The sequence below is a fragment of the Dipodomys merriami genome, unplaced genomic scaffold (assembly GCF_024711535.1).
Source record: "Dipodomys merriami isolate MVZ:Mamm:240054 unplaced genomic scaffold, mDipMer1.0.p SCAF_6, whole genome shotgun sequence".
Lineage (NCBI taxonomy): Eukaryota > Metazoa > Chordata > Mammalia > Rodentia > Heteromyidae > Dipodomys > Dipodomys merriami.
The window spans coordinates 260,417-273,135 of record NW_027206179.1 but is presented as its reverse complement, the minus strand read 5'-3'; the positions used below and the strand labels follow the sequence as shown (position 1 = coordinate 273,135).

General features: G+C 65.8%; 1 protein-coding gene across 3 annotated transcripts in view; it reads left to right on the top strand.

Moving 5' to 3' along the window:
• Adgrl1 (adhesion G protein-coupled receptor L1) overlaps nt 1-12,719 on the top strand; it is a 31,734-nt gene that overhangs the window by 15,763 nt on the left and 3,252 nt on the right. The window contains exons 4-22 of one of the 3 annotated variants that reach the window (XM_070002146.1): nt 252-361; nt 5,709-6,509; nt 6,764-7,078; nt 7,283-7,386; nt 7,599-7,784; nt 7,915-7,953; nt 8,054-8,237; nt 8,346-8,468; nt 8,705-8,910; nt 9,030-9,200; nt 9,521-9,730; nt 9,819-10,039; nt 10,183-10,249; nt 10,497-10,588; nt 10,961-11,129; nt 12,003-12,131; nt 12,229-12,325; nt 12,410-12,538; nt 12,641-12,658. In XM_070002146.1, coding sequence (XP_069858247.1) covers nt 252-361; nt 5,709-6,509; nt 6,764-7,078; nt 7,283-7,386; nt 7,599-7,784; nt 7,915-7,953; nt 8,054-8,237; nt 8,346-8,468; nt 8,705-8,910; nt 9,030-9,200; nt 9,521-9,730; nt 9,819-10,039; nt 10,183-10,249; nt 10,497-10,588; nt 10,961-11,129; nt 12,003-12,131; nt 12,229-12,325; nt 12,410-12,538; nt 12,641-12,658 — 3,371 coding nt within the window. Of the gene's footprint in view, nt 1-251; nt 362-3,153; nt 3,164-5,708; nt 6,525-6,763; nt 7,079-7,282; nt 7,387-7,598; nt 7,785-7,914; nt 7,954-8,053; nt 8,238-8,345; nt 8,469-8,704; nt 8,911-9,029; nt 9,201-9,520; nt 9,731-9,818; nt 10,040-10,182; nt 10,250-10,496; nt 10,589-10,960; nt 11,130-12,002; nt 12,132-12,228; nt 12,326-12,409; nt 12,539-12,640; nt 12,659-12,719 lie in introns of those variants that run through there. The other 2 variants (XM_070002144.1, XM_070002147.1) reach the window with 2 other exon arrangements.

Genomic DNA, 12,719 nt, shown 5'->3' with positions numbered 1-12,719 from the left:
TGGATGGTGATGGGGAAGGGCGGGTCCACCAGCTCAGCCCCAAGCAGGAAGTATGGAAGAGCCAGGGCGGGAGAGCAACCAGGCAGGAAGATAACCGAGTGATGCCCCCCGGGCTCCCTGGCGAGGTCTCTCGCTGCCAGCCCTTCTGTCCTTGGAGTGACCCCCTTCCTGACGCGGAAGCCCCCCCCCCCCCCGCCCCTATCCCCGGTGTGGATCTGCTTTTTCCCAGCTCTGCTGTCTCCCTCCTGCAGGTGTAACAACCGAACCCAGTGCGTGGTGGTGGCCGGCTCTGATGCCTTTCCCGACCCCTGTCCCGGGACCTACAAGTACCTGGAGGTGCAGTACGACTGTGTCCCCTACAGTGAGTCACCTTGTTCCTCTGCCGGCTCGGGTCCTCCTCCCCCTGCCCCACATAGCAAGCGAGGAGACACCCGCCCTGAACACGGCCCACACAGCGCGCACGCGCGCGCACACACACACACACACACACACGCCCCCGGAACGGGCCTGGTCCCACCTCCCAGACACTCCCCACCGCACTCCGCCTCCTGTTTGCACACACCTCCCTTCCTGACGCCCCTCACACACCTGCTCTCCTCTCACTCACCCCCTTCCTCTTTCGACTCCTCCTCCTTGCTCCCCCCACACCACCCGTGATTCTCCCACGTCATGGAAGCTGGACCCTGTGCCCCTAGGGCGGCCAGCCATCCTCTGAGGCCTACCGGCAGAGCTGGTGCAAAGGGCCGAGGTATCTTTGACGGTTTCCCATCTCTTGGTTAGCAGAACCACTTCTGCCATAGCACTTCCTGTCTGCAAAGGAAGTGCTACCATATTGGATTGAAAGTGCCCTCCCCCCCCCCTTTCCCCCCCAGGTAGCCTGAGGAAAGATCTGGGGAGCCAGGAGTCAGGCCATCTTGGACCTGGCTAAGGGGAGCAAAGATAGATCTCTCCCTCTCAGTGCCAGCCCTCAACATCAACCCTCCTCTCCTGCCCACCCTGTTCACCACCCCTTCTCTCTCCTCCCCTGCCTGGCTTCACATAGCCAGCCTGGAGGTAGGGCCTCCGGGCTGAGGGGGGAGGAGGCAGGGACACCGGCGTGTCTGGGGGGGCCAGGGGAGCAGGAGACCCTGACGTCTCCTTCCCCTCCCCTCCCACCGCCCTCGCCCACCGCCCAACCTTTGCTTTCTCCTCGCAGGTGACCAAGGATGCTGAGGAGACGGGATGGCCCGTGCTTCTGTAACTTTCTCCTTTTCGTGTCTGCCCTTTCCTTGCAGTGCCCGAGGCCGCCACCTGCCCAGGGGGGCGCTGGTCTGCCCTGCAGCACTGGGGACACTGCCCAGCCGCACGCGCGGACAGCTGGGCGCATGCGCGGACAGCTGGGGGAGGGGACAGAGGGAGTGGGCGGGGCTGCGGCTCGCCCGACGCGGAGCTGTCTGGCTCTGACGGCCGCAGCAAGCGACTGCATTTCTGAGCCCTGGAGGGGTTGGGCTGGTCTGCCTGATGGCAGGGTTTTGAGGGTTGAGTGTTAGGGCCCCCCGCCCCCCCCCGCAGGCAGAAGCTTCCACTCCCCTGCCTGCCCCTCAGCGCCCAACCCAGGGCCCGCTGGGCCAGGCGCCTCCCTCCCCCGCCTCCGGAAGGGCCACCCGCTCCTGTGGAGGCCGAGGCAGCGGCCACGCAGCTCCGCTTCTTGGGGCCTCAGTTTCTCCAGCCGCAGACAGGGTTCTCCTCGGAGCCTGCTGGTGTCGGGCACCGGGGAGCCATGGCTTCTGTTGTGACTTCTCATTCCTTTCTTCCCAATGGCGGTTATTGCTGCGCTCATCAAGATAAAAATAGCAGCCAGTGATGAGCGCAGGGAAAATTCCCCAGGCCAGGTGGAGCCGGTGGGGGGGGGTGCACAGGCCTGGGAGCTCTTTCTAGAACAAGTGGACTCTTGGGCGTCCCAGAACCACAGCTCTGGGCCCACAGTCCAAGGGGAAAGCCAGGGTGAGCCCTTCTGCAGACAGGATGGACAGACAGACAGACACACTATAGATGCTGTGAGAGGCCTGGCAGCGCTGTGCTGAACCGAGCTCCTGACCCCACAACGGGTAGCTGAGAAGACAGGGAAGTGGACAGCTCCCCTGTGCCCTCCCACCCCGCCCAGTGCCAGGACGGGGGCCCAAGGCTCTGGGCAGGGGCTTGCCCCCGGGGGGAGGGGAGGGCTGTAGCAGATGAAGGCCCCAGGTTCAGAAGCAGAAGCAGGGTGACCCCAGTGCCCGTGAGGGTAATCGGGTGGGGGGCTGGGGCTCCCGAGGAGAGGGCACTGCTGTGCAGGGGGACCCTCCCCCCAGACACGGGACTAACGCTAGATTTGCTTTGCAGCCGCGCTGGGTCTAACCACTCCCTTCCTCCCCCAGGTGCTGCCCGCACATGGCATCGCGGAGCTCGGGGAGGGGGGCCCCGGGAGGGCTTGCCCCTTAGGGGAGGGGTGTGGGAGCGTGTGTGCCCCCCCTGCCGTCCTGTCTGGTCTGTGTCCCCTCCTGATTCTCTGTCCTGCCCCCCCACCCCCTCGCCCCGCCTGTGTCTATGCCCTCTGCCCCTGCCGCCCCGTGTCAGCGTGTCTGGGGTGCCCAGGGTCTGCAGGACACAGCTAGACTTGGTGGGGGAAGGGGTTCAGTCTGTGCTTCTGCCTGGGAGGGGTGCCCAGGCCCCAGCACACTTGGAACCCCTCCCCTGGGCAGTTCTAGCAGGAGGGCAGCAGGCAGGCGGGGAGCAGGGTCATCCTTCCCAGCGCCCCCCTCGACCAGCGCTCCCCCCCAGCTGGGCTCCCCCCTTACCCGCTGTCCCCACCCAGGGCCATCCGTCACCTGCCTGCACCCCGGCCCCCGTCTCTCCCCTCCCGTGTGTCCCCTGCCCGTCCTGTCTGTTTCCCCGTACCCCCCCCTTTTGCCCTCCCCTGACCCCCAAGAAAGGGTCTTGGGGGGTGGGGGCTGAGCCGATGTGGCAGGAGGGGTGGGAAGGAAGCAGGTGCCAGGAAGGCCAGGAAGGGGGCAATGTGGCCAGGAAAAAAGGCACGAAAGCAATTTAATCTTTTTTTTTTCTCTTTTTTTTTTTCTTGCACATTTTTTTTTCAATTTGTTTTCTCTCTCTCTTCCTGATGCTTAAGTAGAAGTGGAGCAGAAAGGTAAACGCACTGTTACCAATGCTAATCCCTAACTCACACTTTATCCTCCCCGCCCTACTCATGTGACCCCTCCCGCCCCTCCCCGCCACAGAGACCCCGCCCGCCCGCCCACTGGGCACCTCGACTCCCAAGGAAGCCTCTCCCCCTCCCCACCTCTGTCTCTCTCTTCTCTCCCTCTCCACTTTCTCTCCCTTTCCTCTTTCTCTCCCTCTCCGTTCTCACCTTTCCTCTCTCCCCCTCCTCCCCCTTTCTCCCTCCCTCCGTCCCTCTCCCTCTCCTTCTCTGTCTCTGTCTCTCTCTCTCTCTGTCTCTCTCTCTGCCTCTGCACCTCTTGCACTGGGTTTGGCTCTGGGTTGGGGGGGGCTTTTGTTTTCCTTTTGGGGAGCAGATTTCTCCTCTCTCTCTCCTCTCTTGGGGGCTCCTGGTGGCTTAAGTTCTTCTGGTTTGGCGTTTCCAAGGCCCAGAGCTGTGTGGAGAGCGCGGAGCACCAGTGCCCCCCACCCCACACCCCCTCCCTGACCAGCTGGGGGGCCCAGCCCTGGGTGGGGGTGGGGTGGGGCTCTTGGGGGTCGGGAGGGGGGTATGACCACGCTTGCGAAGCTGCAGTCAGGGTTTCTTCCGGGCTGTTGTGGTTAGAGGACAGGGAGAGGGGCGGGTGGGTGGGGTGCAGGTGGACTCTGGGGACCTCCACGGCCCCCCCCCAATCTCTGGCAGAAGGGAGAGGTGACTCTAGAACCTTCCCCTCCCCAGACGGGAGCAGGCAGCCCTGGGGAAGGCAGCCGAGAGGACTGGAGGGTCCCTTTGCCTTGAGGTTGTGCTGGTGCGTGGAGCGTCCCAGGGTGGGGGTCCCCCTGAGCTGCGCCCCTCCCCGTCCCAGGCCGCAGACGCCCCCCCCCCCCTCCGGCCCCTCGAGCTCTGCCCAGGCACCGCTCACTCTTCTTGCAGGCCGAGCTTTCACCGCAGCACTGGATCTCTTCAGGGCTGGGCGGGGACGGGGGGCTGGGCCCCTCGCAGACAGACCCTCCCGTCCCCCCTTCCCCAGGGTGACCTCTAACTGCTTTTCCTCCCTGCACCCTCTGAGCAGCACCTGCTGAGAATACCCCCCCCCATACACACACACACACTCACACACGACACAGGCCCGCGGGGAGGCCTAGCGCAGGGCAAGGCCGGGTGAGCGCAGGGCCCCCTAGCTCGCTCAGCCTGCGGCGTGCCCTAGGCCCCTTCTGCCTTGGACGTGTCCCCCCACCCCAGCCGGAGGGCTGCCCAAACCCAGCCCCCACGGGCCAGCTGCTTTGGTGACAAGCCAAGAATGAGCAGAGAATTCACGCAGATGCGGGAGGAGAGCGAGGAGCCCACGCGGGGCCTGGGGCGGAGGAGGGGCCTGGCCACGCCGGCCCACGCAGGACGGGGCAGGCTAGGAGCAGGGGGCGCGGGCCGGCCAGCGGCGTCAACGAGATGCAGTCGAGGTTTTCCTCTTTTCAGGGAATGGGGGGGTGGGGCGGGGCCCCCCACCTTTCTGACACCAGCGCTGCCTTGGTCCCTCCTCCCGAGCCGGGGATGGTCACAGGTAAATCGGGGTCCGGGCAGGGCGGGGCCGGGGGTCGCGCGGGGCGGGCTGGGTCTTTATCCTAGCACCTGGTTCCCTCCCTTGCCCCCTCCAAGCTGGACCTGCCCCCCGAAGGGGCCTCAAGTGAATTCTCTGCTCACCCCCTCTCTCCTCCGCCAGCGTTAACCCTTTCTTCCCAGGTGCTCCAGCCGCCTCCCCAGGAGCCAGGACTTCGGACCCCGCCCCTGTCTCTCTTCCCTGCGCAGCTCTCCTCCCCTCCCTCTCCCACTTGGGGGCCCCCCCAGCCCTGTGCATCCTTGACTCCCTGAGAGACCTCTATGCCCCCCCCCCGCCAGCTGGCCAGCCCTGGGGGCTGCCCCCGCCAGCAATGCTGCGTGTGGGTACCAGGCTGGCTCTGGGGGAAGAGTGGAGGCCCTGGGCCTCCCCTGCCCTGCACTGGATGAAGTAGGGCACCCCAAAACCCGCGGTGGGTGGGAGGGGGAATGGACTCAGGACCTGGCTCTACCTTGCAGTTGCTCTAGGAGGAAGACAGTGACATTTCACAAGTCTGTTCTGATCTGGCCGGTGAAGGAGGGGACCCGGGACCCCTAGTTCTTCCCTAGGGCAGAGGAGGCACAAGGGCCGGGAGACCTTTCCCAGGCGCCCCCAGCCCCCAGCCCGTGGGGTCTCTAGCAGCCAGGGAGGGGCCAGGGGTGCCTCCCCGCCCGCCTCCCCACACTAACCCCACTCTTGATGGCCTGCAGGGGGGACAGCTCCAGGGAGGGGCAGCCGGGCGGGCGGGGTCCCAGCCACACCCCCTCCTATCACCAGCCCTACCAAGCAACCGTGACTGCAGCAGCAGCAGCAGGAGGGACGGCCAGGCCTCCGCCCGGTCACCCACTCCGCTCTCTCTCTCTCTCTCTCTCTCTCTCTTTCTCTCTCCCTCTCTCCCTCTCCCTCTCCCTCCCTCCTCTGCCCCTCTTTGCCCCCGCCCAGTCTTCGTGTGTCCGGGCACGCTGCAGAAGGTGCTGGAACCCACGTCCACACACGAGTCGGAGCACCAGTCGGGCGCGTGGTGCAAGGACCCGCTGCAGGCAGGCGACCGCATCTACGTCATGCCCTGGATCCCCTACCGCACCGACACGCTCACCGAGTACGCCTCGTGGGAGGACTACGTGGCCGCCCGCCACACCACCACCTACCGCCTGCCCAACCGCGTGGACGGCACGGGCTTCGTGGTGTACGACGGCGCCGTCTTCTACAACAAGGAGCGCACGCGCAACATCGTCAAGTACGATCTGCGCACGCGCATCAAGAGCGGGGAGACGGTCATCAACACGGCCAACTACCACGACACCTCGCCCTACCGCTGGGGCGGCAAGACGGACATCGACCTGGCGGTGGACGAGAACGGCCTGTGGGTCATCTACGCCACCGAGGGCAACAACGGGCGGCTGGTGGTGAGCCAGCTGAACCCCTACACGCTGCGCTTCGAGGGCACCTGGGAGACGGGCTACGACAAGCGCTCGGCCTCCAACGCCTTCATGGTGTGCGGGGTGCTGTATGTGCTGCGCTCCGTCTACGTAGACGACGACAGCGAGGCGGCCGGCAACCGCGTGGACTACGCCTTCAACACCAACGCCAACCGCGAGGAGCCCGTGGGCCTGGCCTTCCCCAACCCCTACCAGTTCGTGTCCTCCGTGGACTACAACCCCCGCGACAACCAGCTCTACGTGTGGAACAACTACTTCGTGGTGCGCTACAGCCTGGAGTTCGGGCCCCCGGACCCCAGTGCGGGTGAGGATGGTCGAGGTAGGGGCCAGGCTCTGTCTGTCCGTCCTCATGCCACCTTGCTTTGCAGATGGGGACACCGCCCAGGGCCTCTGATCATGCACGCGGCCCGGGAGGTGGGGAGGGAGGGTTCGTGGCCCCTGTGGGCCCGGAGGCTGGGCGTGGGGGGCGAGGCGGGGGTGCGGTGTGGAGCGGCTGCTAGGGAGCCCCCAGACGACCCCGGCAGCGGGTGACCCAGGGGTATGCCTGTTCCCTTCCAGGCCCGGCCACCTCCCCGCCCCTCAGTACCACGACCACGGCGCGGCCCACGCCCCTCTCCAGCACAGCCTCGCCCGCAGCCACCACCCCGCTCCGCCGGGCACCCCTCACCACGCACCCCGTGGGTGCCATCAACCAGCTGGGACCCGACCTGCCTCCCGCCACAGCCCCGGCCCCCAGCACCCGGCGACCCCCCGCCCCCAACCTGCACGTGTCCCCGGAGCTCTTCTGCGAACCCCGAGAGGCACGGCGGGTCCAGTGGCCGGCCACCCAGCAGGGCATGCTCGTGGAGCGGCCCTGCCCCAAGGGCACTCGGGGTGAGTGCCGAGGCCTGGCGTGGGGGGGGCCGGGCGGGAACCACACGGGTCCACGCGTCCACCGGGGTGCTGCGGCTGGGTCCTCGTGTGTGGCGGCAGCCCGGGGGAAAGCCAGGGATGGCTCCCTTATCTGACCTGTTGTGTCTGTCCTGCTGTGTGTCTGTCCGTCCAAATCCCCTTTGCCTGCCTCGTCTGTTCCTCCAGGCATCGCCTCGTTCCAGTGTCTGCCGGCCTTGGGGCTCTGGAACCCCCGGGGCCCGGACCTCAGCAACTGTACATCTCCCTGGGTCAACCAGGTTGCTCAGAAGGTACCCCCCCCGCCTCCCCCCTGCACCCCACTCCCCCCTCCGCTCTGCCAAGTGAGCCCCGAACTCAAGCTAGGGCTGGCAGGGAAGGGAAGTTAGGAGAGATGCAGCCAGCAGGGATGGATGGGGGGCAGCGGAGAGGAGGGGAGGGGAAGGTGGAGGAGGGCAGGCTAGTCCCCGACACACCCAGCTCCCTTCCTGCCCACTGCACGCAGATTAAGAGTGGAGAGAATGCAGCCAACATCGCCAGCGAGCTGGCGCGCCACACGCGGGGCTCCATCTACGCGGGGGACGTGTCGTCCTCCGTGAAGCTGCTGGAGCAGCTGCTGGACATCCTGGACGCCCAGCTGCAGGCACTGAGGCCCATCGAGCGCGAGTCGGCCGGCAAGAACTACAACAAGGTGGGCGCCGCTCCTCCAAGCCAGCCCGGTCTGGGAGGGGGTGGCACGCAGGGCCAGCTATCCAGAGCCCGGGTTTGGCGGAGCAGTGCCCAGAGGGACAGCCTGACACCCCTCTTCCCCATCGCTCTAGATGCACAAGCGCGAGAGAACCTGCAAGGATTACATCAAGGTAAGGCCCAGGGAGTCCGGAGGAGGGAAGGAGGGGGATGCCAGCTCAGCCCCATGGGACCAGTGAGCACTCACGGCCCCGCCCCGCCCCGCCCCCGCAGGCCGTGGTGGAGACGGTGGACAATCTGCTCCGGCCCGAGGCACTCGAGTCCTGGAAGGACATGAACGCCACGGAGCAGGTGCACACAGCCACCATGCTGCTGGATGTCCTGGAGGAGGGCGCCTTCTTGCTGGCTGACAATGTCAGGGAACCCGCCCGCTTCCTGGCAGCCAAGCAGAATGTGGGTGAGTGCCGGCTCCTCCAGCCCGAGCCCCTGGGGAGGGGGGGCGGGCGGGCCCTGCCCTACAGAGGGCCCAGGCTCACGGCATGCAACATGCCGCCCTGCCCCGCAGTCCTGGAGGTCACCGTCCTGAACACGGAGGGCCAGGTGCAGGAGCTGGTGTTCCCCCAGGAGTACCCCAGCGAGAACTCCATCCAGCTGTCCGCCAACACCATCAAGCAGAACAGCCGGAACGGTCAGTGCCTAGACACCAGCCCATGAAGCCCCAAGGAGACCCGGGTTTGCAGGGTACCCGGCTCAGAGAGCACCTAAGGCTCGGAGAGGTCACACCGGGAGGAAGAGGAGGAGGAGGGCGGAGCCGGCACCCCCGTGTCCTGGCTTCCGTGGAAAGGCTTGTGGGTCCTCTTGCCTGGGCTGTGGCCGAGGTTGGTGGCTGCCTCTCACAGTGGCCTGTGTCCCCGCCTCCCCCAGGAGTGGTGAAAGTGGTCTTCATCCTCTACAACAACCTGGGCCTCTTCCTGTCCACGGAGAACGCCACGGTGAAGCTGGCAGGCGAGGCGGGCGCGGGCGGTGCCTCGCTGGTGGTGAACTCGCAGGTGATCGCCGCGTCCATCAACAAGGAGTCCAGCCGCGTCTTCCTCATGGACCCTGTCATCTTCACCGTGGCCCACCTGGAGGTGAGCCAGGGCCCCTCTACAGCCCAGCCCATTGGTGTCTCCCCACGGTCCCCGAGGTTGGGTGTGGGGGAACCCACAGGGCCTTCCCGGTTCTGACTTTTGCCGCCGCCGCCCGGCAGGCCAAGAACCACTTCAACGCCAACTGCTCCTTCTGGAACTACTCGGAGCGCTCCATGCTGGGCTACTGGTCGACCCAGGGCTGCCGCCTGGTGGAGTCCAACAAGACACACACCACGTGTGCCTGCAGCCACCTCACCAACTTCGCCGTACTCATGGCGCACCGAGAGATCGTAAGCCGGCCGGGGCGAGGCGGGCCGCTGCCCTGCTTTGCATGGCACGCTAGGACACCGCATGGGGGAGTGGGGGCCCTGCTGGGAGGGCAGGGGTGGGGGCCACGTGCAGGTGCATCCGTCTGGTCACCCCTGGCTTCCGCCCACCCAAAGTGATGAGAAGCCTGCTGGTACCACTGTTGCCTCTCTTCCGAGGTCCTACTAGTAGCCCATGGCCTGGCCTGCTCCTGGCCCGGCCTGCAGCAGGCTCTGGGCATGCGCCCTGCTCCTGGCCCAGCCCGTGACCAGCTCTGAGCATGCAACCTCGTTCTTGTCCCCAGTACCAGGGCCGCATCAATGAGCTGCTGCTCTCAGTCATTACCTGGGTGGGCATCGTGATCTCGCTGGTCTGCCTCGCCATCTGCATCTCCACCTTCTGCTTCCTGCGGGGCCTACAGACCGACCGCAACACCATCCACAAGAACCTGTGCATCAACCTCTTCCTGGCAGAGCTGCTTTTCCTGGTGGGGATAGACAAGACGCAGTACGAGGTAGGCCAGGGCCGGGGGGTGGGAGGGGGCAGGGAGCAGACGCCCCCAGCCCCCTGGTGCAGCTCACCTTCTCTCACGGCTCCCCTAGATTGCCTGCCCCATCTTCGCGGGCTTGCTGCACTACTTCTTCTTGGCCGCCTTCTCCTGGCTGTGCCTGGAGGGCGTGCATCTCTACCTGCTGCTGGTGGAGGTGTTTGAGAGCGAGTACTCGCGCACCAAGTACTACTACCTGGGTGGCTACTGCTTCCCCGCCCTGGTGGTGGGCATCGCCGCCGCCATTGACTACCGCAGCTACGGCACCGAGAAGGCGTGAGTGTCCCCCGTGGCCTCCTGGGACTCCGTGGTGCCCCTCACGCCCAGCCGTTTAGGTTGCTGGCCTCAGAGACCAGAGGGAAGGGGGCCCCAGCAGCCTCCCCAACATCCTTCTACCCCACGGTCTCCTGTGTTCACAGCTGCTGGCTCCGAGTGGACAATTACTTTATCTGGAGCTTCATTGGGCCTGTCTCCTTCGTTATCGTGGTGAGTTGGGAGGGCTGGCCTTGGCCGTGACACGCACGCCCAGGCACGCGCGCACGCCCTCCTGTAAGCCCTGAGAGGCACTGGTGTGAAAGGGTCAAACTGAACAGGAGCTCAGCTCCTGCGAGGCATGAGGCACATGGGGCCCTAGAGCCCGCATGGAGGGCGGCTCCCCAGCACGGAGGGACGGGGAGGGCATGGGGGGGAGCTCCGAAGAGAAAGAGCCACAGCCCGGCCCCGCCCCACACAGGTGAACCTGGTGTTCCTCATGGTGACACTGCACAAGATGATTCGCAGCTCATCCGTGCTCAAGCCAGACTCCAGTCGCCTGGACAATATTAAGTGAGGGTGCCCAACCCCCCCCCCCACACACACACACTGTTCCTGGGTTGCAGTGCTCTAGGGACACGAGCTTCATTGTGCTCATGGGGCGCCACTTAAAGGATGGGAAAGCAGATCGGAGCATTAGCACCTGCAGCCTGTGGGCTGGGGCTGCAGTGGAGGAGGCCAAGTTCAAATCCTGAGTCCACTCAAGGACAAAAGAAAGTGGCCACAAAATGATGGTTGACTCGCTCCACATTGTGCATGCGCTGGTGCTGCCGCCAGCCCCCTCCCGCGCCCCCCCAAGGCTGCCTCAGCCCTTGGGCTTCCCCAACCCCACCCACAGCATGCTGAGGACTCTGGGGGGCCCTGACCTGTGTCCCCCGCTCTCAGGTCCTGGGCCCTGGGGGCCATTGCGCTGCTCTTCCTGCTGGGTCTCACCTGGGCCTTCGGCCTCCTCTTCATCAACAAGGAGTCCGTGGTGATGGCCTACCTGTTCACCACCTTCAACGCCTTCCAGGGGGTCTTCATCTTCGTTTTTCACTGCGCCTTGCAGAAGAAGGTAGGGTTGGGCTGGGAAGGTGGCTCAGTGGTAGAGCGCTAGCCTTGCATGCATGAGGCCCTGGGTTCGATTCCTCCGCACCACATAAGCAAAAAGAAAAAAGCCGGAAGTGGTGCTGTGGCTCAAGTGGTAGGGTGCTAGCCTTGAGCTGAAGAGCTGAGGGACAGTGCCCAGGCCCAGAGTTCAGGCCCCACGACCGGACCCAAAAAAAAAAAAAAAAGAAGAAGAAGAAGGTAGGGTGGCAGGGTGTGGGGCTCGGCAGAGGAGAGGGGCGGAGGCCGGGGGGTCCCAGTGCTGCTGGGGGCCCACAGTGCCAGCCTCGCGCCGCTGGGCATGGTTCTGGGGGTGGGGGGGCTGAGGGGGGCCAAGAAGAGTGGACCCAGGGCCGGGGCACTCTTCGGAGTGTAAAGGGAGTAAATCAGGACTGCCAGTGAGGAACCACAGGGCACCCGGTGCCATGTTCCCTCCTGGAATAGTTCTGGAAAGAACTGTGAATTTTATAGTGATAGAAAGGTCCCTTTTTTTAAGTCAATGTGTTAAAGTGTGGTTCTTAAAAAACACTCAAGAAGAAGGGACCAGCGCTTGGGGGGGGGGGGGCTCAGTACTCCGAGATCTAAGGATCGAGGCTCAGAGTCATCTGGGGCAGGGAAATTCGTGAGACTCTTACATCCAGTTAACTACCAAAAAGAAAGCTGGGAGTGGAGCTGTGGCGCAAGTGGTAGGGCACCAGGCCGGAGCGCACAGGCGCGGTGGGATCACATGCCTCGGGGGGTCCTGGAGCCCGGCTGCCCCCCGGCGAGCCGCAGGTGTCTGCTCACACGCACACACACACACACACACACACACACACACGTGCGCGCGCGTGTCCCGCAGGTGCACAAGGAGTACAGCAAGTGCCTGCGCCACTCGTACTGCTGCATCCGCTCCCCGCCAGGGGGCGCGCACGGCTCCCTCAAGACCTCGGCCATGCGCAGCAACACCCGCTACTACACCGGGACCCAGGTACGGGCGGGGGCTGGGCGGGGGGGGGGGCGGGGAGACGGGCCCAGGGGGAGGGGGGCCCCGGACCCCTCATGCCCGGCTGCGCCCCCCCCCCCAGAGCCGGATCCGGAGGATGTGGAATGACACAGTGCGGAAGCAGACAGAGTCGTCCTTCATGGCGGGCGACATCAACAGCACCCCCACCCTGAACCGAGGTGAGCGGCCGCCCGGGTCCCCGGCCCCCCCCCCCCCCCGCGCGGCCCGGGGCGGCCGCCTGACCTGCCCCCCTCCGCCCCCAGGAACCATGGGGAACCACCTCCTGACCAACCCCGTGCTGCAGCCGCGCGGGGGCAGCAGCCCCTACAACACGCTCATCGCCGAGTCGGTGGGCTTCAACCCCTCCTCGCCCCCCGTCTTCAACTCCCCAGGTGAGGGGCACCGGAAGCGGGGGGCCTGGATCGTGGGGGGGCGGCCCAGCCCCGGGGGCTCCCTCTAACCGCGCTTTCTCTCCTTCCGCCCGCCCCCCGCAGGGAGCTACCGGGAACCCAGTAAGTCAGCATGCGGGGGACCCCGTGCCCCGGGCGGGGGGTGCCGGCCGGGGGCCCCCCC